The 26,976-nt window shown below is 40.4% G+C and overlaps 1 protein-coding gene across 1 annotated transcript in view; it reads left to right on the top strand.

The window, feature by feature from the left end:
• The first annotated feature begins 9,894 nt into the window (after nucleotides 1-9,894).
• Nucleotides 9,895-26,976, top strand: part of camk2b1 (calcium/calmodulin-dependent protein kinase (CaM kinase) II beta 1) — an 89,304-nt gene continuing 72,222 nt past the window's right edge. Inside the window, 2 exon segments of the mRNA XM_070447142.1 lie at nucleotides 9,895-10,265; nucleotides 23,024-23,118. Of these exon segments, the coding sequence (XP_070303243.1) occupies nucleotides 10,204-10,265; nucleotides 23,024-23,118 (157 nt within the window). The 5' untranslated portion in view covers nucleotides 9,895-10,203.

Raw genomic sequence — 26,976 nt, 5'->3', positions numbered from 1 at the left:
TCATTCCACGTTCTACTGCCTGTTGACATCTAGTGGAAGGCGTATGAAGTGCATACAGATCCATAAATATAAGGCAATTGAATAGGCGATGCCTTTCACAGCGACCCATTTCAGAATTTTCACTTCCTGTTTGGAAGTTTGCCTGCTATATGAGTTCTGTTTTACTCACAGATATAATTCAAACAGTTTTAGAAACTTCAGAGTATTGTCTATCCAATAGTAATAATAATATGCATATCATATGATCTAGGACAGAGTACGAGGCCGTTTAATTTGGGCACAAATTCATCCAAAAGTGAAAATGTCGCCCCCTAGTTCTAAGAAGTTTTAAACACTGTTTCCCATTCTTGTTCAATGAACCATAAACAATTAATGAACATGCACCTGTGGAACAGTCGTTAAGACACTAACAGCTTACAGACGGTAGGCAATTAAGGTCACAGTTATGAGAACTTAGGACACTGAAGAGGCCTTTCTACTGACTCTGAAAAACACCAAAAGAAAGATCCCCAGGGTCCCTGCTCATCTGCGTGAACGTGCCTTAAGCATGCTGCAAGGAGGCATGAGGACTGCAGATGTGGTCTGCAGTAAATTGCAGTAAATTGCAATGTATGTACTGTGAGACGCCTAAGACAGCGCTACAGGTAGACAGGACGGACAGCTGATCATCCTCACAGTGAAAGACCACGTGTAACAACACCTGCACAGGATCGGTATATCCAAACATCACACCTGCGGGACAGGTACAAGATGGCAACAGAAACTGCCCGAGTTACACCAGTAATGCACAATCCCTCCATCAGTGCTCAGACTGTTCGCAATAGGCTGAGAGAGGCTGGACTGAGGGCTAATAGGCCTGTTGTAAGGCAGGTCCTCACCAGACATCACTGGCAACAACGTCGCCTATGGGCACAAACCCACCGTTGCTGGACCAAACAGGACTGGCAAAAAGTGCTCTTCACTGACAAGTCACGGTTTTGTCTCACCAGGGGTGATGGTCGGATTCACGTTTATCGTCGAAGGAATGAGCGTTACACCGAGGCCTGTACTTTGGAGCGGGATCGAGGTGGAGGGTCCGTCATGGTCTGGGGCGGTGTGTCACAGCATCATCGGACTGATCTTGTTGTCATTGCAGGCAATCTCAACGCTGTGCGTTACAGGGAAGACATCCTCCTCCCTCATGTGGTACCCTTCCTGCAGTCTCATCCTGACATGACCCTCCAGCATGACAATGCCACCAGCCATACTGCTCGTTCTGTGCGTGATTACTTGCAAGAGAGGGATGTCAGTGTTCTGCCATGGCCAGCGAAGAGCCCGGATCTCAATCCCATTGAGCATGTCTGGGACCTGTTGGCTCGGAGGGTGAGGGCTAGGTCCATTCGCCCCAGAAATGTCCAGGAACTTGCAGGTGCCTTGGTGGAAGAGTGGGGTAACATCTCACAGCAAGAACTGGCAAATCTGGTGCAGTCCATGAGTTGGAGATGCACTGCAGTACTTAATGCAGATGCTGACTTATTTTGACCCCCCTTTGTTCAGGGACACATTATTCCATTTCTGTTAGTCACATGTCTATGGAGCTTGTTCAGTTTGTCTCACTTGTTGAATGTTGTTATGTTCATACAAATATTTATGTTAAGTTTGCTGAAAATAAATGCAGTTGACAGTGAGAGGACGTTTCTTTTTCTGCTGAATTTATAAGTAGCCAACTAACATARCGGTACATACTGCTGTGATGATATGCTATGTGGTTCGTAAGGACAGCGTAGCTAATAAATTGTCAGCCAATGTAAGGTAACTTATTTGAAAAGTAATTTATTACATAGCTCAACATTTTGTTCACAGTTGTCATTAGTTAAAGCAACTAATTTGTTTTCATTTATCATTGGACGTCGGCTGCATATTTTCCACCATTTTCTTTAAATCTGAAAATGTTGTGACGCCACGCCTATTTCCTGAAGAATTGCATTATGGGTCCTAAAGTAGGGAAATATTGATTGCGGTCCAAACACTTAAAAGACACCCTATCCACTCAGCCCTCAAATTAAGTGGACACTTCTGAAAACGTATCATGACGTTTGACGAGTATACTTCAGCCACCGGTAGCTTGTGGGTGCTTTATATGTGCTACAGTCAATTGAGTGCATGTCTACTTATATTAAATATATAATTCTACTGTATGATAGCTAGCAAATGAATTACCTAACTAARGTTAGCCTGCCTAGCTGGAACTTCTGAAAAAGGGAAATGTTTTATTTCTACATTTTCCAAAAGAGAACCAAACAAAAACGTATTTACTTTTTACGAAACGTGTTTGTGCCGTCATGTGCATTAGTAGCACAATTTGTAACTTATTTGCATTTGTTTCTACTTACACTTGTATGTTGACTTCTCCATTGATCTTGTTTGTAAGTTCTCTCATTCTTTTCTTACCGAATGTACAATCGTCGCGAATTGAATTGTGGGAGGTTCAGGCCCCGGAGTGAACATAATTGTACAATCGCAAAGCCGACTAAAAACGAGGGCTGAGGGGCTTACGTTGCAAACTTCCCTTGCTTGGCTAATCATTTGGACCGCCCGCCKAGYTGGCGACAGGGATTCCCCCAAGGGCATAAGGCGAGGTTAAGTGGACGAGGGTGTGTCTTATGTGTTTAGACCGTACACTGTATCTTCTGCGTGCATACTTCARATATTGGCAAATTTAGTACGACATCCAGGAACTTTATGTATACTATGACCGATAAGCATGCGATCTGCTCAATTCATGTCACAAATAGTACGGTTAGTATGAGTATTCGAACACAGCTTATGTGATGTAATGTCATAGAGGAAGATTTGCATAGCTAACGTTGCACCTGCCTATAAGGTCTGCTACTAGTGCTAAAACAACATGCCTGTTCTCGTAAGTCTGTGTATTTTCTAGGGTAAAAATAAATGTAAAAATGGTACTCGTCTAGCCTGAGTACCAGTCTTTTAAGCTAACATGCTACAAATTAGTGTCAGCAAGCACTCAGCAATGTAATGCTGGTTGCATAGTCACGGCGTCAGCATTATTGGCCTGAATCTATTCTGCACTTAGTCACTCTTAGTATAATTACTTCCAAACTAAAGTAATTTCTCCCAATAGATGTTTGAGTGATATTTTTTATTTAATTCACAGGCTACTTAAAAAACCTGGTGGATTTGTTATTCAGTAGTGTTGTGGGAACCCCCTACCATATCAGGAGCAAAAGGCTGAGGCAGTATGTGGCCAGGTACCAAACCCACTTCACATTGGTCACATTTGAGTATGTCAAACTACAACCAGATATCAGTTGTCTGTCCTGGAATTCACCTAACAACCATTGACAATGTAATCAGTGCTGTATGTATCAACTTTACCTTTTCTACAGATGAAGGACAGAAGAGAGAGCTTGTCATGGAGTCCCCTGACTAAAATAAAGGCTGATACAGATGTCTGAACTGAGAAGCCGTGCACTCAAGATTAGGCTTACTTTTCGTCTTTATTGAATCGGGACATATGGAACATCWGACGAAGGGATGAAGACTAACATGTACCACCAGACAAAATGCTGATGGGTACCATATCTGTATTGGCTTGTGAATGACAATAGAAGATGAAAGACAAGTGTAATTTTTTCACATTACAGTACCAGTCAAAAGTTCGGACACCTACTCATTCAAGGGTTTTTCTTTATTTTTACTATTTTCTAAATTGTAGAATAATAGTGAAGACAAACTATGAAATAACACACATGGAATCATGTAGTAACCAAAAAAGTGTTAAACAAATTCAAATATATTTTAGATTCTTCAAAGTAGCCATCCTTTGCCTTGACAGCTTTGCACACTCTTGGCATTCTCTCAACCAGCTTCACCTGGAATTCTAAATAAATCAGTGTCGCCAGCAAAGCACCATCACACCTCCTCTATGCTTCACGGTGGGAACCATACACGTGGAGATCATCGGTTCACCTATTCTGCATCTCACAAAGACACGGCAGTTGGAACCAAAAATCWAAAATTTGGACTCATACCAAAGGACAAATTTTCACCGTTCTTATTTCCATTGCTCGTGTTTCTTGCCCCAAGCAAGTCTCTTCTTATTATTGGTGTCCTTTAGTAGTGGTTTCTTTGCAGCAATTTGACCATGAAGGCCTGATTCATGCAGTCTCCTCTGAACAGTTGATGTTGAGATGTGTCTGTTACTTGAACTCTGTGAAGCATTTATTTGGGCTTGAATGAGTAGGTGTGTCCATACTTTTGACTGATACTGTACATTTAAAATATATATTGGGGACTGGAAATTATGCAGACAATTAAATTGATAGATGCCACAATATATCTGCAATATTAAAGCTGAGCTATCCTCTAAAATGTCAGCTTACAATAATTATATTTCACAATAGTGTTATCTAATTTGTCAAAGTAGATTACATTCTGTATTTGTACAAATGATGAGCCTGTGAAGAGCTGTTGCCGCTGACAGGTGAAGGTTGCTGGCTGGATGCTTGGCAATACTGTTCCATTCATAGGAATGCTCACAGCAAGGGCATGTCGGCATGATGCTTATGAGGGCTCCATTGCTGGTCTTCTCTATGCTGCATGTTCTGCTGCAAACTGGACATCTTTTGAAAAACTGCAGCAGGCAATCTTATTAGGTGGTGTTGACTAGGAGGGCCTGTGACAGGGTAATATAATAGACAGCCAAGTGGTAAATTGCATTTTGTCCTAAAGAAAGGATTTTTGGTTGTGAAGTGCATTTTTGCTAAMGCACTTCACAACCAAAATGGCTAGTTGTATCTGCTTGGCTGGGGAATTAGCCTACTAGTTTATCAAGCTGGGTATTTTTGAATACAACTTTTCACATAACACACTACCTGGCATTGTTGATTAAGCCTTCTGTGTCATCAGCGCAGTACCTCAGGTCACTATCAGAGGCCTCATGATGGAGTGTCTTTCTTAGGAGTTGAGGGAGGTGGCACAGGGATACTCATGTCGCATGATACTTTTATTCTGAGGTCTTGCCCGATAAACTATGAAAACAACCTTTAGCAGTGAATAAAAAAATGTTTTGGAGGTCGCTAAACCATTGCAATCKCATTGCTGGACATGGTATGATACCTACCTTTGTTCCTTCTGTTAAGGCCCGGCATCCGTTCATGACCAAACGATCAGTCTGGCACCCAACTGTGCAATTTGTCTAACAGAAAAACAGGGTCAACGATTGTCATCATCCCTCAATTATAAACACAGCTTGAGAAATAACAATCTCGTTTGGAAGCCAATTCTATGCTTTACAGATGTAGACTGACTCCAGATTGGATTAGATTCAGGCCGGAGACACGGTCAACCAACGGTGACATGTTTTGTTATGGGTCGGGTTTGGTTTGTTGCGGCTTGTTAGTGCACTGTTGTAGTCAGACCTAAATTGGCTAATAGCTGCATCTAGTGCTATAGAAAAAAATTGAAACCGTCGATCGAGATTATATTCCTTAAAAGCGACAACACTTTCTTGCCATATCAGATATACCGCCTTATATCCAATATTAGTAAAGTATTTTGCTGTCCATTCTTTAAACATATGACATTCAGAGTCCACCTTTCTCATTTTCGCAGCACTCATTTTTTACGTCAAAAGTCGTCAAGCAATGAAGTGGCCCTTGATCCGGCTCGAAGGAAATGTTTCGGGCGGCGGGTAGAGCGTTGCGCCAGTAACTGAAAGGTTGCTGGATTAAATCCCTGAGCTGACAAAGTAAAAATATGTCGTTCTTCCCCTCAACAAGGCAGTGAACCCACTGTTCCCCGGAGGCCGTCATTGTAAATAAGAATTTGTAATTAACTGACTTGCCTAGTTAATTTAAAAATGTTATTACAATTTGATCTAGCTACTGGTATACTCATCACCATGGCTGACGTTTGGATGATTTACAGGTGGATCTTGGCAAAAGGGGGCATGAATTGTTGCCATAATTACAATGCAAACCCTACCTTAAATTACGTGGGACGCACTAAGGTTCCAAACTCAGTTTTAGACAAGACTGACTTTGAGTAAAATTATCCTATTTACACTTTAGTCAATTTTGACACAAGAATAAATGTTTCTGACTCATATCGATGCCACACGGGCTGTTTTCTAATCGATTAGTTGGTTTTCAGGGGCAGTCGTTCTTTAACGGAGAAGCGTTTTCTGATCAACTGTAATCGACTTTTGACAATATTCCTTTTGTTTAAGTAATATAAAGTTAGGTGGGTTTTCTATTGAGACACCCAACAGACGGACAGGCTGCACTGAGGGAGGAAGGGAAAGATGATCGCCAGAGATGCAGAACATTCAGGACCAGATCACCAAGCATTTCTGCAGTGAAACAGGAACTCCTGAAACAGTAGGTGCCATTCCTCAAGAGCTACAAACACATCCAGACAAGCTCCAGAGCCCAGTTCACACTGCCAGAACCTCAGCTGGTCTCAGGAGCGCTGATAGACATGGCCAAACACTTGGGAAACCTGCAGTTCAGAGTCTGGGACAAGATGCAAGGGATCATCAAATATACTCCTGTGAGTATATAACACTGCAAACCCCTGCCTCTCACTGTCTGATGATCTGACCAGTGTGAAACACCTTAGCCCAAAACATGCAGCTCCCTGACAACCCAGAGAGGAACAGGTTTAATGCCCAGGTTCTGGCATCTAAGGGGTTCAGCTGGGAGGTGGTGGGGGACCACCCTCACTGGTATATAGGCGTGGCCGAAGAGTCAATCCACAGGAATGGGGAAGGATTTACAACCTGGAGTGGTAACTGTAGATTTCGCTCCGAAGAAGATACCCCAGAGGATCAGAGTGCAGCTGGATTATCAGGGGGGAGGTATCCTTCTACAACACCAAAGACATGACACATCTACACTCATAAAGACACGTTTACTGAGAGACTGTTCCCACACTTCTCTAATGGAAAGGCTGGGGATGCCAACCACCTGATATGCAAATCTGTCAACCAGAGGTGTCTTTGACAGTGAATTCCTTTTTCACGCATCATGTTCAAAACATCTATCCCTGACTTTGTTGCGCTTCACAATACATTGTAAATACTTTTGAATGATTGAGATGCTGTGCGAAAAATGCTAATATTGGTCTTATGACTTGAATGGGATTTGTGCCACAAATGCTGAAACGTTAGCATGTGGAAACAGTGCCAGTGAAACTAAACCAAAACATGGATTTGCTGTCATACCTTGTCCATAGACTGCTTACAGCAAAAGGAAACCAATTTGTTATTTTGTTATTTGGGTGAACTATCCCTTTAAAGATTGAATCAATACATGGGAAGCCTTTGTATGACAGCTGTCCTGATTTGCATCAAACTGATTTATACAGACATTATTTAACATAAATCAACATCAAACTATATACAGTGAGCTCCAAAAGCATTGGGACAGTGGCACATTTCTTGTTTTGGCTCTGTACTCCAGCATGTTGGGTGATACAATGAGGTTAAAGTGCAGACTGTCAGCTTTAATTTGAGGGTATTTCCGTCCATATCGAGTGAACCGTTTAGAAATTACAGCACTTTTTGTACATAGTTCCCCCATTTTAGGGGACCAAAAGTATTGGGAATTTCACTTATGTGTATTGAAGTTAAGTATTTGGTCCCATATTCATAGTATGCAATGACTACATCAAGCTTGTGACTTTACAAATTTGTTGGATGCATTTGCTGTTTGTTTTGGTTGTGTTTCAGATTATTTTGGGCCCAATAAAAAWGAATGGTAAATAATGTATTGTCACTTTTATCGTAAATAAGAAAGAAATTGTTTCTAAACACGTCTACATAAATGATTACGGATAATTTTGAATGAATCGTGAATAATGATGAGTGAGAAKGTTAGACGCACAAATATCATAACCCCAAGACATGCTAACATCTCAGCATTACAATCAGAGGTTAACATTTGTGGTGGTGGGGGGTAATGATACTGTATTTGTGCTTTCTCACTCATTATTCACGATTCATTCAGAATGATCCGTAACCATGGTAGCATACGCATTAATGTAGGTTTTTAGAAACATTCTATTCTTATTTACAATAAAAATGAATCAAATGACACAATACATTTATTTACCATTCATTTCTAACACGTTTTCTTTCATGTTAGCTTGAGACTCATATGGTGAGTGGAGGCTGGCTAACCACAGGGAAAAACAACTTTATAAGGATTTTGTTAGTTTCCCCCCAAAGTTACCCAATTGTGTTTTTCCCTGGGTTGGAATGGACCATGTGGATCATGCAAGTTGTCAAATATAGTAGAGTAGGAGGTTTTCTAAACTCTCTGGTTAAGTTCACTTTGGTTAGAAARGTGACAACAGAATGAAACTGTTCTAGTATTCTATCAAGTCAGACACACAGCCCTTAGACCACATCCTGTAACATGTGTAAAGATGTGTATTTGTGACGTGTATTTGACAGCAACATGATTTACTGTAACTGTTGCACACCACAACCACCTGTAGGCTATCCATTGACTGTAACGACATTTCTACAAAATGTTTTATGTAATATTATTTGTTTTAAAATTACTTCATAGCAGCATTACTGTATTATAGCATGTATTATAAACTGGGTGGTTAGAGCCCTGAATGCTGATTGGCTGACAGCTGTGGTATATCAGACCGTATACCACAGGTATGACAAAACATGTATTTTTACTGCCCTAATTATGTTGATAACCAGTTTATAAATAGCAAGAAGACACCTTGGGGGTTTGTGGTATATTGGCCATATACCCCACCCCCTCATGCCTTATTGCTTAATTATAAACTGGGTGGTTTGAGCCCTGAATTCTGAATGGCTGAAGGCCATGGTATACCACAGGTATGACAAAACATTTTGTTTTATTGCTCTAATTACGTTGGTAACCAGTTTATAATAGCAATAAGGTACCTTGGGGGTTTGTGGTATATGGGCAATATACCAATTCTAAGGGCTGTGTCCAGGCACTCGTCATGCTTAAGAACAGCKCTTAAGAACAGGCCTTCTATAACAAATATTCAGATGGAACATAGTGCTATTTATCACACACTACTTTGTCAAAGTTTAACAAGGACTCTCTCCTCACAAGTGTCATGATTAAAGATATGATCAAGAGCCTCACATTCAGTAAGTATATCGTTTGATTATTGTGCTGCCACAGAATGAATTGTGAGCAAGGCCTCAAAAAAGCTMTATATACCAGAGCTGCGAGAAAAGTTCTATATATTATTGAAACAATGTTGCGATTGTTTGTGAGAATGCCAACAGGTGTGGTTCCCGTGGGGGAAAGATTATATTGGGGAAAGGTTCCTGTGGGGGTTGCCATGGAAGCCAATAAGGGGTGTGTGTGTGTGTGTGTGTTCAAACACACATGCATGTGGGGGCCTGGGAGAGGAAGTGTGTCCATCTGATGAATGGGCATGTGCCTGAACTCAATTTTATACAGTAATCTCACCCATTCATTTCTAATGATCGGTTGTTTTTGACCGGGAACACCACAGGTGTACAAAAGTTAAATAAAACACACAAAATGTCATGAAAATCATCAAATTTTATATTGTGTGTTCAGATGCCCTGTGTGGACAAAGTCATGGAACTTTATGACAATCATATTATTAAACGAACTACATTTTTTCAGAGAGAGAACTTATAATTCGACCGGAACACAGCAGGAGGGTTAACATAATATATGTATTAGGCTATTGTTTGTACTACATTGTCATTACGTTTRATATCTGTAGTGAAATCTACATTATGCGCCTTACGCAAAACACAAATAACCTAGGTCTTAAATTTGTCCCTATTTGGAAGCACTGGCGCCGCGATTACGTTACCCAGGCACGCAGTTAAGCGCAGCGCCCAATCGAGGGCAGCGCTGAGCAGATCGAGCTATAGGGCTTTGGAGCGCTTCGCTTTGCACAGTTGAGTGAGCTGGTGAGGAACGATACAGTACACTACWGTAGAAAATAGTGGGGGAGACGAGAGTCAATAACCACCTTAGACGCACACCTGCCATCCTTATCAAACCATAACCTATCGGCTGCCGTATTAGGGTATCTTTGAGTCGCCTGCAGCGCAGAAAGAGTACTCATATTTTGAGAAGAATTTGGCTACATACCGCGCAGGAGGATCATARCAAGCAAAGGAGCAGCCGTGAGAGAAGCACGAGATACGGAGACATGGCTGTGACAACCTGTACACGATTCACGGATGAATTTCAGCTATATGAAGAGCTGGGAAAGTAAGCCTATTTGTTTTGGTAATTTGCAGTCGCTGACTTGTCGTTTGCGTGGGTGTGGGTTTGTGTTGTTGCGGTGGTCTTTTTCGGGGTGACAGCGGCGCAAGGGTGACAGCTCGCTCAAAATACGCTGTCTCTCTTCACACACACACGAGATTCTTGTTCCCTGCGCTCTTAAAAATATTATGGCAGTAGTTGGTCAATGCGTCTAAACAAAGCTCTCCATAGGCATTGGGTAATATTGCTTTGGTTGGCGAGCTCTCTCCCTGGCTCCCCCCCTATCACCCTATCAGCAGGCAACAACCACAGGTAGCGGTCCGGGAGACTGACATTTTGAGCTGTCTATAAATGGGGCGGCTGTGTTTTGCTGCGCTGCAACTTTCGAGCAAGCCCCCGCAGAGAAAAATGTGCAGTTTTATTGCTAATCTCATGCTATTCTACACATTTTGCCACGAGGCTTAGAGAAAATGTTGCAGTTTTAAAGCTAATTTCCTGTTATTCTAAATTAATATTTTTAAGCACTTAAATAAATAGAAGGGACCAGAAAGACATGCTCGCCCCACTACTAATGTTTCTGCAGTGAGGTTTCACCAAATTCAGACAACGATTTTGTAATTTATTTGCAGGTAATTGTTGTTTGCAGCTCAAGAAGCAGTAGTAGCAGTATTCAAATTAGGGAGCGAACGTTTCTTTCACCGATGAGATTCGGTTCTAAACATTCACCAAAAAGAGGCCACCGGTTGAGATAGGCCGATTGAAAATTCATCTCAAATTAACTTTCATGTGTTTTTTTCACAACATGAGCCTCTGAGTTTGATGCATATTATGGCAGTAGCCCATTCATAGACACAAACTACCTTTAGCACCCATTGATGAAGGTATGTTCTTCCCGGGGGACTTTTGTTAACCTTCATACAACCGARTGGGGTCATTTTGACCACAGAGGTATATTTGTCATCATAGCTCATTAGTGGTTTATTAAATTGACTTTGTCAATCAACTTGTTTTTAATCAATTGAACATTCTAAATCATTGTTTAGTAGTGTTTCTGTTAGGGCTGGGAGATATGGACAAAATATATCATTTTGATGGTATTTGATGTTTTTGAATAGTAAAAGTTCTAAATATGCTTTCTGAGTATCTCCTGACCCTATTGTGGCAACACATAAAGTAGAAGTGATTTCAATGGGTCTTTCTCCATTTATACTGTTCAATCCAACTCCAAACCAAAATAATTTTCAGCATTTTCATACATTTCTGCATTTCCTGCACTTTTATTATCATTTCCACACTGTACCGTGCTGCATGATATAGGCAACAAATCTGTCACTCAAGAAGAGAGCAGTTMCTGGACTACGGAGTCACYAGCACTTTCTTGCTTTCTTGACGTTCACTCTGCATGTGCCGATGGATGCAACAATGTTGGTGACATGCTGATTTCCACAAGCGGTCTATAATTACACTATTGGTGTGTGTATCTTACTGTCTGCAAACTACTGTTCGCTAGTTTATTGCTAAAATCATTTGTGTTAGCCGCTAATGGTAATCTATAAAGTGCTCGTGACTCCGTGGTCCAGCGACGGCTCTCTTCTTGAGTGACAGGGTGCAGGGCTTGGTGTGGTTAGCGGAATGCAGCAACAGGAGGAAGGAGAGAGATGACTCAAGTAGCAAACAGAGGAAACTATAAAAACAGACATTATATGCGCTGGAGTTGTGTATCACATTTAACAAACCAAACATTGAAATATCATTATAGAAGGTAAAGTAAAAACTCAAACCGGTCTGTTCATCTATACCGGTATATAGTAAAATACGGTATACCGCCCAGCCCTAGTTTTGGTAGCAATATGGACCCCAGCCAAAAACACCCAATTCCACCTATTGTAATTTGATAGATAGGACCTTTTATTTGAATCTACACCTTCTTAATATTAAGTTGAACCCCCCCCTCTTTTACCCTCAGAACAGCATCAATTCGTCGGGGTATGGACTCTACAAGGTGTTGAAATCAATCCACAGGGATGCTGGCCCTTGTTGACTCCAGTGCTTCACACAGTTGTGTCAAGTTGGCTGGATGGATGTCCTTTGTGCGGTCCTTTGTGCGGTGGACATTCTTGATACGGGAAACTGTTGAGCGTGAAAACCCCAGCAGCATTGCAGTTCTTGACACACTCAAACTGGTGCGCCTGGCACCTCCTACCATTCCCCATTCAAAGGCTTTCAAATATTTTGTCTTGCCCATTCACCCTCTGAATGGCACACATACACAATCCATGTGTCAATTGTCTCAAGGCTTAAAAATCCTTAAATCTCCTCCCCTTCATCTACACTGATTGAAGTGGATTTAACAATTGACATCAATAAGGGATCATAGCTTTCACCTGGTCAGTCTGTCATGGAAAAATCTGTTCTTCATGTTTTGTATACTCAGTGTATGTTTTTCTGGAGTCATAATACCAGGTTATCCAAACACTCTTAGAAAAAAAGGTGCTATCTAGAACCTAAAAGGGTTATTTGGCTGTCCCCCGAGGAGAACCCCTTTGAATAATTATTTTTGGTTCAGGTAGAACCCTTTTGGGTTCCATGTAAAACCCTTTGCAGAGAGGGTTCTACATGGAAGCCAAAAGGGTTCTATCTGGAACCAAAAACYGTTTTCTTATGGGGTCAGCTGAAGAACCCTTTTCGAAACCTTTTTGTGTGTACCACCATAGGGTGATGGGGGACCTGTAACAGTGATTTTGACCAGATAAACAGATAATCTGCAGAGATCTAGCTCTCCATGTACTCACCTAAGATTGTACTTTTCTATACCACGTATCATATGGCTGTGTTAAAAACCAAAATAACCTTTATTTTAGTGCATATAAAAATCTGCCAATGGTGTACAARGTCTGCCAATGTTATAAATACTTGGTAGAACTGCAATACAGAACATATATATGTTCTGAATCTACATCCAGAGCTGTATTGGTGTGTATGCTCTAAAAGGTAGTCTTTCTAGAGAAAATCTAAAGTATTTATTTGAGACATAATATTAAGTTGTCCATACTACCAGAGGGCGAAGGGGTACCTATTGGAGTGATTTTGACCAGATAGACAGATCACCTGCTTGTGTTAACCTTCATACAACCAACTGGGGTCATTTTGACCACAGAGGTATATTTGTCATCATAGCACCAACGGTGGTTTATTAAATTCTTCCTATTTTTCATGACTTAATCAATGAACTTGTTTTTAATCAATCAAACATTCTAAGCTTAGTTGCAGTCAAAACTGCTCAGAAAAGCCTGTCAGTGGTATGACTACTTCACTGTAATTCAGAAACCAGCTACCCTCTATATGTACACATAGTGCAGTATTGGTGTGTATTCTCAAAGTAGTTATTTTACAGGAAACGTRCTATAAATACCAGTATTCCTATAATATCCACATTCTATATGTGAAACTTGTTATGGTATTTTTGTTGCTATACCATTTGGTTTGAAGGGACTGAGGATTTGGGCTTGCTTTTTTAAGCATCCTACCATAGGCCCTACCATTCCTATTGTTTCACTAGCAGCGACGCTAATTCTGGCTATGGGGTAAGTAAATAAAGAAAACTAAGCTATATTTTTGGTCATTGTCTTTTAGGATCAATGGACGAAATGTTGACGCACCGACCCTTTAAATGGCAATCGTTTTTAACCACATAAATATGACAATGTATATTTAGGACCCCTTTAGGTATAAWATATATATATAAAACAATTATTTGATTAAGATATTGAAATTGGCCTTTAGTACCAATTCCCATAGAAACACATTGAATAACATTCATAAATGGCAAAAAAGACAGTAAAAAAAAAAATCTTAAGAAAAAATTAGTTTTTTTAATACACATATTTAACCCCTTTTTTGGGGTATGCACAAAACTACCTCCATACTTCCATTAATTTTATAAACCGGGTACCAGTTACCGTCAGACGAGTCCTGTGCCACTTTTGGGGGGTCGTAGAGCAAAACGGAGACCACCATCGTGTTTGTGAGAGTCTCCCCTTTCCATAGAGTGGTAGCTATAGCCATTTTCGTGAGACAAACACCGCTATAGCTCAACCATCTTCCACCGCAGATGTGGAAGGCCCCCATAGGCAGATGTGGTGGATTGAGAAGCAGACAAAACAAAAACGGACATATCGGTGTTATGTTACTTATATTGACTAATGCGTCAATAGACTCTAGGGGTTATTGCCACACTAAATCCAACATCTAAAGTATGGATGGTGTTGTAAAGCTGTCTATACTGTATGTCTCCAACCCAGAGCATATAAAGCATTGAGCTACAGTATAAGCCCACTGAAACCTTGTCATAAAGCACAGGAGCGGCATATACCGTGTGCTGCCTTTCCCTTCTCTGTCAGGTCCAGCACCTGTGGATTATGTTGGGATGTGCAATTACACTGTTGAAACTAAATCGTAAACCACCAGACTTGCCTTCCGTAGCTCTAACTGTAGTGCTGCTGTGGGTTGTTACGTAGGTCTGCTGTAGCTGTGTCGTTCCACAAAATTGGTGCCTTTTGGACTTTTTATGAAATTCACTTTAAAATATCTCTTCTTTCAACATTCAGTTGCATGGTGGATATGTTGAGCCTACAGACTTAGAAGAAAATATATCTCAGGCATTAAATCCTGTGAACTAAGAATATTTTATTTGATCTGCACTTGTACGGTACCACAATATATGTCAACCCTCTTAGACACTTACAGTTGAAGTCAGAAATGTACATACACTTAGGTTGGAGTCATTAAAACTCGTTTTTCAACCACTCCATACATTTCTTGTTAACAAACTATAGTTTTGGCATGTCGATTAGGACATCTACTTTGTGCATGACACAAGTAATTTTTCCAACAATTGTTTGCAGACAGATTATTTCACTTATAATTCACTGTATCACAATTCCAGTGGGTCAGAAGTTTACATACACTAAGTTGACTGTCTTTAAACAGCTTGGGAAAATCAAAAAAAATATGTCATGGCTTTAGAAGCTTCTGATAGGCAATTGACATAATTTGAGTCAATTGGAGGTGTACCTGTGGATGTATTTCAAGACCTACCTTCAAACTCAGTGCCTCTTTGCTTGACATCATGGGAAAATCAAAAGAAATCAGCCAAGACCTCCAGAGATAAAATTGTAGACCTCCACAAGTCTGGTTCATCCCTGGGAGCAATTTCCAAATGCCTGAAGGTAGCACGTTCATCTGTCAAACAATAGTACGCAAGTATAAACACCATGGGACCACGCAGCCGTCATACCACTCAGGAAGGAGATGCGTTCTGTCTCCTAGAGAGAACGTACTTTGGTGCGAGAAGTGCAAATCAATCCAAGAACAACAGCAAAGGACCTTGTGAAGATGCTGGAGGAAACGGGTACAAAGTATCTATATCCACAGTAAAACAGGTCCTATATCGACATAACCTGAAAGGCCACTCAGCAAGGAAGAAGCCACTGCTCCAAAACCGCCATAAAAAAGCCAGACTACGGTTTGCATCTGCACACGGGGACTGTTACAAACCCCTTTGGCCCTGCAGTCTAGGGGGGATGGAAACAAGACCCGTAACATATCTCATGCAAATCACAATCGTGAATAGGAACAGGGAGAACTAATAACAGACAACTTAAATCTACCGTCAAACACTTGTGGTTTATTTGTTAAACACACAGTAAGGGGGGGGGTGCTGAGCTGGACCCAAGGAAAGAAATAATAAATATCCCAAAACCCCTAAGCTAGTCTTACCTGCTTCAATAACCGCTAGCTAACTAACCAATAAAATACTGTGGTTGGTCCGCCCAGTTCCAACTAGTGTACTTAGACAAAGTTTTCCTATTGGTAATGTATGCCCATGGGCGACTTGGCTTTGTACCCCTTTTTCCCACAAACAAACAGTCACACACCATAACAATACATACTCACATAATAATGGACAAATGTGACATGTAGGTGCAAAAACAAAAGAGAGATAACTCAATCCAAAGAGAGAGAGAGAGTTTGGGAAAACAACTGACTGGGTTTTTAAACCAAGGGAAAGGGGATATGATTGGGTAAGGGGAAAGGAGCAGGTGTGTCTTCAGTGGCGACTGATGACTGCCACCTGTGACTAGGGCAGAAGGAGAGAAAACAAATGCACATAGGATACCTGTATCCGTAACAGGGACAAAGATTGTACTTTTTGGAGAAATGTCTGATGAAACAAAAATAGAACTGTTTGGCGGAAAAAGTTTGGAGAAAAAAGGGCGAGMCTTGCAAGCCGAAGATCACCATCCCAACCGTGAAACACGGGCGTGGCAGTATCATGTTGTGGGGGTGCTTTGCTGCAGGAGGTACTGGTGCACTTCACAAAATAATGACATCACGAGGAATGAAAATTATGTGGATATATTGAAGCAACAACTCCAGACATCAGTCAGGAAGTTAAAGCTTGGTCTCAAATGCGTCTTCCAAATGGACAATGACCCCATGCATACTTCCAAAGTTGTCAACAAAGTCAAGGTATTGGAGTGGCCATCACAAAGCCCTGACCTCAATCCCAGATAAAATTTGTGGGCAGAACTGAAAAAGCATGTGCGAGCAAGGAGGCCTACAAACCTCACTCCATTACACCAGCTCTGTCAGGAGGACTGGGACAAAATTCATCCAACTTATTGTGGGAAGCTTGTGGAAGGCTACCCAAAATGTTTGACCCAAGTTATACAATTTAAAGGCAATGCTACCAAATACTAATTGAGTGTATGTAAACTTCTGACCCACTGGGAATGTGATGAAAGAAATAAAAGCTGAAATAAATAATTCTCTCTACTATTATTCTGACATTTCACATTCTTAAAATGAAGTGGTGATCCTAACTGACCTAAGACAGGAAATTTTTACTTGGATTAAATGTCAGGAATTGTGAAACTGAATTAAATGTATTTGGCTAAGGTGTATGTAAACTTCCAACTTCAACTGTATGTAACTTCCCAACTATTATTTAAACGCATGTTTGCGATTCATTTAATTTTTATTTTATTTGTTTAAGTATTCCTTGTACAATTTAAACTCACATAATGTCAACCTGATAAAGTTACCGTTGGGCCTCTAACAGGGTTGACAATAAGAGGTTTCAGGTTTTAGGTGAAGATCGGCCATTACTCATGTGGTGAAGAGCATGGGACCACATGGTGTTCATCAAATTAGGAATTATTTATGTGTTCTAGGGCTGGGCGATATGGCAAATAAATTATCACGATATCTATATATTTTCATTCGATAACGATAATTATCACGATATTAATCAAATAATGTTTAAAAGGAGCATACCTTCTTCAAACTCAAGAATGCCTGAACAAACAGTGGTTAGAGCATTGGGCCAGTAACCGAAAGGTTGCTAGATTGAATGCCCGAGCTGACAAGGTAAAAATCTGTCGTTCTACCCCTGAACAAGGCAGTTAACCCACTGTTCCCCGATAGGCCGTCATTGTAAATAAGAAGTTGTTCTTAACTGACTTGCCTAGTTAAATAAAGGTAAAAAAATATATATTATGTGAGCTACACATACAATTATACTTGAAGGAAATTTGTTACATGTTTGCGGCCAGGGAGCACGTACCTAGGGTCAATTAAATTGATAAGCCMCTTGAAACCTTCCTTTTCGACTGTGCTAATTGGTAGCATGTCCTTAGCAATGCAATGCATATTAGCATTTGTGATGTCTTTGTCTTTTCGATGTTTGCTTGTAGTGCATAAACGCTGTCAGTGTTGACTGCTTCGGGCAAACATCCCTAGATTGGCTGGTGCTTGAGGGACGTTTATCAATACCATGGTGCAAACTCAAACTTCCTCCATGTTCCAAGAGTGATTTTTGCTTCAGATGTTGAAAAAGGTTTGTCGTATTACCAGACTTCGTAGCCACCTGTCTACGGCACAATTTGCACCGAACATTGCTCTGCTTTTTGTCGGACTTCAAAAAGCCAAACCACTTCCAAATTACTGAAACAGTTTTTATCTTTTTATTTWAAAAAAAATTGTTGGAAGCTGCTCCTTCTCCATGGCTATCACTGCCACTGTTTTCGCCTACATCACTAATTTTTCGTGGTTAATTGTGGCTACTCCATCAGTGGTTTATAGTGGGCGTATACCTCTCCACGTGCATATTGTCACTTCTCCACACGTTCCTGCTGTTTCACAGAGGTGAAATGGACTGCTGTACCTAATGACTCTATATCGACATTATCGAAAATGATTCTAAATATTTTTATATTGTTATTGTTACCTCGATAATTATTGATATTGATTTATCGCCCAGCCCTAGTCAAAGATGATTAAAAAAATTAAATAGACCAAAAAAAGAGAACTTACTTCATTTTCCACCATACTGTTCAGAAGACCCAAATGATGTAACCTGCTGTGAATAATTTATCTTGTGGGAATGGTACGTTATTTTAAAGGGGTAAAATGTTTGCGCTAATCACATGAATACAAATAATAATCTTCTGAAATTACTTTGTCAAAACAGCAAAATCACTAGGCCTTTACAATGATGGTGAKATTTAGTAATCTTTGGATTAATTTGACTGAACTCTTCCTAAAAGTGACACAGGGTTGACAGAGGGACATGTCAAAATGCTGAATTTTGGCACTTTATCAACCCTTTATTTAAATAAAAAAATCTGATTTACTGAATTCTCCATGTGGACTATATTAAAGTGCACTTCATTTAGTATAACAGATTTTTAATATTGGAGCATCATTTCTACTTAAAATATCATAGGCACTCATTTCGTGGAACGACCGAGCTGTGATTGTAGTGTTGCTTTTAATTCAATCACTTTTTGTCAGCATCCCTTTTGATTTGAACTAAACCTTCCATACATATTAGAAGTGCTTAGAAAGTGACATTTTGGACCTGAATGCCAAAACATTCAGTTCACCCATTTTGCATACCTCACCATACCATGAGACATCCATGTCTTCATCACTGGAAAAGATAAACGGTTGAGATTTATATATTTTTTAAAGCTTACAAACAGGGTGTCAAACTATTAAAAAATAACATTCACGTCCATTATCTTGTAGGTTTCTAACTGTGTTGCGCTGTGTTATGGAATAGGCTAAGTAGGCCTATGCTGTTTCTCTCTGTGGTGTGTTTATGCCTCCCAAAAAGAGACCTGGCCGAGTGTGAACTTTCCAGGCGCAGTTGTTGTTGTGGTGTGTGTGTGTGTGTGTGTGTGTGTGTGTGTGTGTGTGTGTGTGTGTGTGTGTGTGTGTGTGTGTGTGTGTGTGTGTGTGAAAAATGAAAAAGAGTAAGACGTGTATGTTTCAGTGTGTGAGTGCGTCTCTCAGTGTGTCTCTCTCCAGTCGCCATTATATGTAGGGTGTGTGTGCTCGTCCATGTGTCTCTACCAGGCCCCATTACGTGCACTGAGTGTGTAGCTTTCTGATTTCCCAGCAGCCTTCAGTCATTCCAGCTATGCGGGGCGAGGTGCGAGTGGCCCAGAAGAGGAGGGGAAAGGCCACACGGCCCCCCTCCCCCTCCACCCCTCCATGCCCCAGTCGGCTGACAAGATAAATCACTTTAACGTCTCTTCAGAGACATACAGGGAAGAAACAGGAAAAAATAAAGAGCACTGTGTTAAGATATTGACTCTGGTAGCTGGGAGCTCTGCCTAGCCCACCTGCACACACAAACCAGCTGTGCTCAAGGCAGGGAAGACATGCAAGGAGTGTGGGCTTCACTCGGTCCTCCTTATGGATGTGTTGTTGAATTGTTTGTTGAAATGTGTGACAACATGAATGTGTGTCTGTGAAAGTGTTAATATTCATGTCTGAATAGCTGAAGTTTAACCCTTGCTTTTCCTTTTCCAAACAGTGTAATATTTTCCAAACGGTGTAATATCAGTGATAATGTCAAGCACGCCTCCCATTCTCATTGACGGGGCTGCAGTGGAGCAGGTTGAGAGCTTCAAGTTCCTTGGTGTCCACATCACCAACGAACTAACATGGCCCATGCAGACCAAGACAGTCGTGAAGAGGGCACAACAAAATCTATTCCCCCTCAGGAGACTGAAAAGATTTGGCATGGGTCCTCAGATCCTCAAAAGGTTCTACAGCTGCACCATCAAGAGCATCTTGACTGGTTGCATCGCTGCCAGGTATGGCACTACAGAGGGTAGTGCGTACGGCCCAGTACATCACTGGGGTCAAGCTTCCTGCCATCCAGGACCTCTATACGGTGTCAGAGGAAGGCCCTAAAAATTGTCAAAGACTCCAGCCACCCTAGTCATAAACTGTTCTCTCTGCTACCGTACGGCAAGTGGTACCGGAGCGCCAAGTCTAGGTCCAAGAGGCTTCTAAACAGCTTCTACCCCCAAGCCCAAGAACATCTAATCAAATGGCTACCCAGACTATTTGCATTGCCCCCCTCTACCCCTCTTTTACACTGCTGCTATTCTCTGTTGTTATCATCTGTGCATAGTCACTTTAATAATTCTACCTACATGTACATATTACTTKAACTAACCGGTGCCCCCGCACATTGACTCAGTACCGGTACCCCCCTGTATATAGTCTCGCTATTGTTATTTTACTGATGCTCTTTAAATACTTGTTACTTTTATTTCTTATTCTTATCCGTATTTTTTTCAACTGCATTGTTGGTTAGGGGCTCGTAAGTAAGCATTTCACCGTAAGCTCTACACCTGTTGTGTTCGGCGCATGTGACTTTTGATTTAGTTCAAACTGATAAAGCAAGTATTTGTAACTAAACTGTGATTCTTTTTGAATGTGGATTTTCATACTTCAGTAATATTGACATGAAAAGAAAGTGTTTGCAGAACAGATTTTGCAGCGGGCATACTTGGTTTAAAAAACAACAACAAACAAAACAACACATGCTTTTGTGTTTTTACCTTTGCACGTGTCACACTCACACTGATCTTACGGTGTTTGCTGACTTTGTGGTGGGAACCTCAGGGGAACCTATTATCCAGACTCTTATAGTATATTCTATTACCACCAGTAGCACGCCAGCCAAGGACAGAAGGCAGACACACTGCTGTGCTGGCAGAAAATGTTATTAGAAAAGACCCCTTGTATAACATTCAGAGAAACTATGGCTCCTTCATTGCAATGTTAATGTTATACACTGTCATGACATGCCCTGGGGGGAGGATCATAGCCCCCCCTCCTCTCTCTCTCTCTCTCTCTCTCTCTCTCTCTCTCTCTACAGTTGTATGACTTTATAACAGGCCATAAATACCTGGTAGAAACTGCCATGCAGTATTGAGAGAGTCTACCAGAACAAAGAGAGACTTGGCAAACTCCTAAATCCCCAAAATGTGAGAATTAAACAATATTTCCACTTCTGAGAATGTGTGAATGGTACGTGGACAGTTGAGGGACAGTTATGATGAGTGTGTTTCATTTGGTGATCTCATGAAGGACAGGGAACACACATAACGGTATCTCTTAAAATGTCCCAGCTGTCAGGTTTACATCTAAATATTGTGAAATGTATGTGATTAAACATGAAACTATTTGTGAAAAGATGTAATGTGATTTTAACCTTCTAAATGAGAGTATGGATTTTCAAATAAAGATGAACTAGTCAGTGGCCATACCCCCATGAGCCCAGACATCACATTAGCCGTCATAGATCCACCCCTTCTTCGACAGAGGATAAAACCCACTCCTGAAGAAATTCGGACCAGACTAGAAAACATGCAGCTGACGCGACATGTTGAAATAGTTGGCACTACAACTCTACCAAAGGACAAGACCATACCACGCTTTGGCTACATGGCTGGAAATGGTTAAACTCTGAGACTATCGATCACTACAGAATAAGAGCAAATCTTAGATGTATAATTACTAGTCTGCAGCTAGACATTACGTAAGTCTAGAACGAGAATACAGACAACTGACGAAGCATCTATACTATGAGAACATTTCTGAATGGTGCTCTGAAGTATCCATTCTAACCACCTACAACCACGAAATACATTGTGACTTCTGGGAAAGTTAACCAGAGACTCTGATGAACCCAACAGGACAATCGAGGATTTCAACAGAGAAGACAACAACGACAGACGGGCGTAAATATATATACATTGCAATTATTCTCGAATGAGCGGCCGTTCATGTACAAAGGATTAGCATTTCAATAAATATAATTATAAACTGTGTGTAGTGAATCCATTTTGTCTTTCCCGCTCTTTCTCAGTCCCCACCCATTTCCTTTGACTACCAAGCCGTCATATCGGCTTAGCCCACTACGGGCTTTTCTATCATTGTTAGTAACTAATATCTACTGTTTGTTTGTGATGCATTTCTGTGATTATTTAGTTAGTTAGTAAATAAATAATTAAGCCAATTTGTATATTGCTGATTCATTATGGAAACTAGGATTCGTGCAGATAACCAAACATTTTACTACATTTGAATGAGACTAATGAGGTAAAGATTAATAATAATTCATAGAAGACTGTACTCGATAAGATATGAAAATATCTGAAGAGTCGATTCGGGAAATAGAGACTATAAAAAAATTATGTGGTGCCCCGACTTCCTAGTTAATTAAAGTTTACATGATTAGCTTAATCACGTAATAATAATTACACCTCGAGAATTGATTTGATAAAATAAGTTTAATGATAGTCCAGTTAATGACATTTAATGATAGTCCAGACACGACAACACTATGTAATTTGTCTGACCGGATGTTCTCTTCCTTTTCTCTTTGTCTACAGGGGAGCCTTTTCAGTGGTGCGCAGATGTGTCAAGCTGTGTACTGGACAGGAATATGCCGCCAAAATAATCAACACCAAAAAGCTATCTGCAAGAGGTAAGCATTTTTAAGCTCTGTGCTGTCTTTTTTTAATGTTTACATTTAGGTTGCACTGCTGTATCCTACTATCCATGAACCATCTGAATAGGCCATGATCCAGTGTTGCTCAACCTTGGGGAACCCCTATTATTAAAACTATTTACAAACACCTTATATTCATCAGCATTAAAAATATGTATCCTACAGTACAGTATACTGTATATTGTCATGAAAAAGCATTGGCCTGTATTTCCCACTCGTATTTCCCACTCGTCGTAATGTTAATCAGTATCACACGTGTTGGGGAACTGTTTTAGAAAAAGCCAAGGCCAAATGCCATGGCCATGAGATCCACTCAGGGCCTCTAGGTCCACAATGACTGCAGGGTGTGTTTCACGCCTCCAGCTGCACAGTGTAAATCTCCTGCTGCCCTCTCTGCCTCGTAACTGGAGCCCTAAGGCGGCTCTGCCCTGCCAGGTGTCAGCAGACCTGGGTTCAAATACTATTTGAAATCTTTCAAATACTTTTAGCATTTGCATGAGCCTGCCTGTGGTGCCAGATGGACGGAGTTTGCAGTGTTCTTCTACAGCTATTTGATTGGGTCCATTGCACCAGGCAAACTCAATCAAGCACAGCTAAAGTATATGAAATGATTTCAAATAGTATTTCAGCCCAGGTCTGACAGACAGACAGATGAGGGCTACTTGTTATTGTGGTGAACAAACATTTCAACAGGTATTAGTGGGGGGATCCTCCTGGAACTTGAAGAGGCCGGTGTTGGCTCTCTCTCTCTCTCTCTTTGTCTGGTGGCAACTGTCAGACCAGTTTTAGAATGACACAACAGGGACTTGAATCTGGGTCGTTGGGGTCAATTCCACTTTTGACTTTGGGAATTAAAATGGCTGACCCCCACTCAACTTGACACATTTTTTTTGTCCATTTTAAATGGTTGTGTTACCTCAGGATGATCAGATGTCATAGATCTATTTTGATACAAATTATTAAGTTTGATTTGGAATCTTTTTGGTATTAATTTCCAGGTTGTCTATACAGTAGCTGAATTGACGATACAAGGACTAGTTTATCTCCAATCTTTTTAGGCAACAGTTTGTTTTGAAGGCTCTGGCTGTCTGTCCTTCCTCGTAATGTGCCTGGGGATCTAGGAACACATTAGTGAATGTAATGACATTACTGCCATGACCAGATTATCCTGCCTGCATTACCATAAAGCCCCGGCTAACACTAGTCACGCAGATTGACTTGATGAAACTGTTACACACCAGAAGTTTTAATCAGGGCAGAGAAAAAGGAGGAGAGAGAGAGAGTCGATACAGCAGGTCCAGGCTATGTTTCAACTTGTCAACTTCTCAAAGGAGTAGGCTGTCCTTGTAAATAAGAATTTGTTCTTAACTGATTCCATATCTGTTATTTCATAGTTTTGATGTCTTCACTATTATTCTACAATGTAGAAAATAGTAAAAATATAGAAAAATCCTGGAATGAGTAGGCGTGTCCAAACTTTTGACTGGTACTTGCTGGAATGAAAAATATGGCGCTGTACAACGTGACGGTTGGCTGTACAATACTGGGCTATTTAGCTAAAGATTCCCCGCAGGGCACGAGGAAGGAGTAGGATGTCCTTGCAATAAGAATTTGTTCTTAACTGACTTGCCTTGTTAAATAAAGGTTGCACTAAGAGCATACCATTCCTGCACTCTCATTTTCTAATACTTGTCTAACCAATATCCAAACGGAGATTAAGTGAAAATAAAAATCTCATTGATTTATCAAAACCAGTCCCCATGCTTGCCTCAGAGGAGCGCGAAACGGTGGTAAAATAGTTGTAGGCTTTTGCTTCTAACTTAAATATGCTCTTTAAATAAATAAGACCTACACAATTTTTAACAGTACATTACTCAACACTAGTGAGACTCATACTGTAGGCCTACCATAGGCGAAATATTGGATTTTTTTTTCAATGACGTGACTCTCCGCCAATAATTACATTTAGAGGGTTGAAGGACTCTAAATTAATATCTAAGGGGCATTTTCCATTAGATATTATCACATACTGTCACAGATCCTAAGGGCTTTTATATAATTCAAAATTAATTAATAATAATAATCGCTTTGTTTAAAAAGTAACAATATTTTGGAGATTTCGTTTTCATTTAACTTAGAGTGAGCGAGAAAAAGGCAATTGTTGAACATGGGGTGAGACATTCTCACTAATTTGTCAATAAAGCCAGTTTGTTATTTAGAACTATTTATTTCTGGAGAAACCTAACTTGATTATTTAGCAGACATAACTTGCTTATATTCATGAAGATGATGAGCGATCGGCAAAGGCAATCTGTATGTCGTCTGACAAACAAAGAACTTTGCATCCTGCAGGCCCAGGCATGGTCAAAGCTGGCAAGACATTCAATGACGTCATCTTCACAGACGAATCAACCGTGGCCCTTGAGCAATTTGCTCAAAATTGCTACAGAAAAAAAGGAAGAAGTAAAGATGTTGATGAATAAATGCTGTTTTGAGTTAGAAATGTAACACTTTAGAGTACTTAAGCATCGAATACATTGCAAGTTGAGGGACTTTCACAACAGTAGCCGGGCTATAAAAAGTATATTGTCCTGATAATAGGAAACATTTGCATGATGGGCTACATTCTTGATTGTAACCACAATGTCACACATAATTTGTATTTACCTTTTATATTACTTTTAGAGTTTGGGAATTACAAATGTGCGCTTTCTTTTTAGTTCCATTGTTTTAGTTCAAACATGCAGACAATTTTTCTTTAAATTATTGTTTTATGTGGGATGCTACATTTTTGACCAGTTGCAATTGTAAGTAGGCCTAATAAAAAAAATCCTACCTCTATTAGGCTGTTAAGCCTCATAGCCTACCTCAGCCAGTTAAGTTATTTTATATAAGTCTAGGCTCCGAAGAAATATTAAGCCCTCTTGTTGTTTGTAAAGTCAAGTTAAAATGAAGATTAATTGTTGAAATTAATTGCTCGACCGGTGTAGGTTTTCTCCATCTGTTGGTGTGCAACACTTGCATTACAAGTAAGCTATATTTTCAGCATCAGCCACTGTTTACCTCCTATTGATTGCGCTGCTGTTGCCGCCAGTTGTTTTTAAAATTGAACCTTTATTTAACTAGGCAAGTCAGGTAAGAACAAATTCTTATGTACAATGAATGCCTACTCCGGCCAAACCCGGATGATGCTGGGCCAATTTTGCGGCGCCCTATGGCACTCCCAATCACGGACGAATTCGAACCAGGGACTGTAGTGCCTTAGACCGCTGCGCCACTAAGGAGCCATGACCTATAAATATATGTTATTATTATTTTATTTATTTCAGAACATTAACCGTGTGTAGGTAGATGTGGAAAGATAGATACAAATTATTTGTTGCAAGTTGAGGAGGGGGTTCACACCTACATTTGAAGTCGGAAGTTTACATACACCTTTAACAGAATGTGACTGGCAGAATGGGTGTTGTATGTGGAGGATGTTATTTACTGTATTCATATGTTATATACTGTACTCTACAGTGTCATATATAACGTCATATATATTGTCTTGGAGTGAGACAGCGATGTACAGTTGAAGTCGGAAGTTTACATACACCTTAGCCAAAGACATTTAAACTCAGTTTTTCACAATTCCTGACATTTAATCATAGTAACAATTCCCTGTCTTAGGTCAGTTAGGATCYCCACTTTATTTTAAGAATGTGAAATGTCAGAATAATAGTAGAGAGAATGATTTATTTCAGCTTTTATTTCTTTCATCACATTCCCAGTGGGTCAGAAGTTTACATACACTCAATTAGTATTTGGTAGCATTGCCTTTAAATTGTTTAA

This window comes from Salvelinus sp. IW2-2015, linkage group LG15 (assembly GCF_002910315.2).
Source record: "Salvelinus sp. IW2-2015 linkage group LG15, ASM291031v2, whole genome shotgun sequence".
Lineage (NCBI taxonomy): Eukaryota > Metazoa > Chordata > Actinopteri > Salmoniformes > Salmonidae > Salvelinus > Salvelinus sp. IW2-2015.
This window is presented reverse-complemented; position numbering and strand designations above follow the sequence as displayed.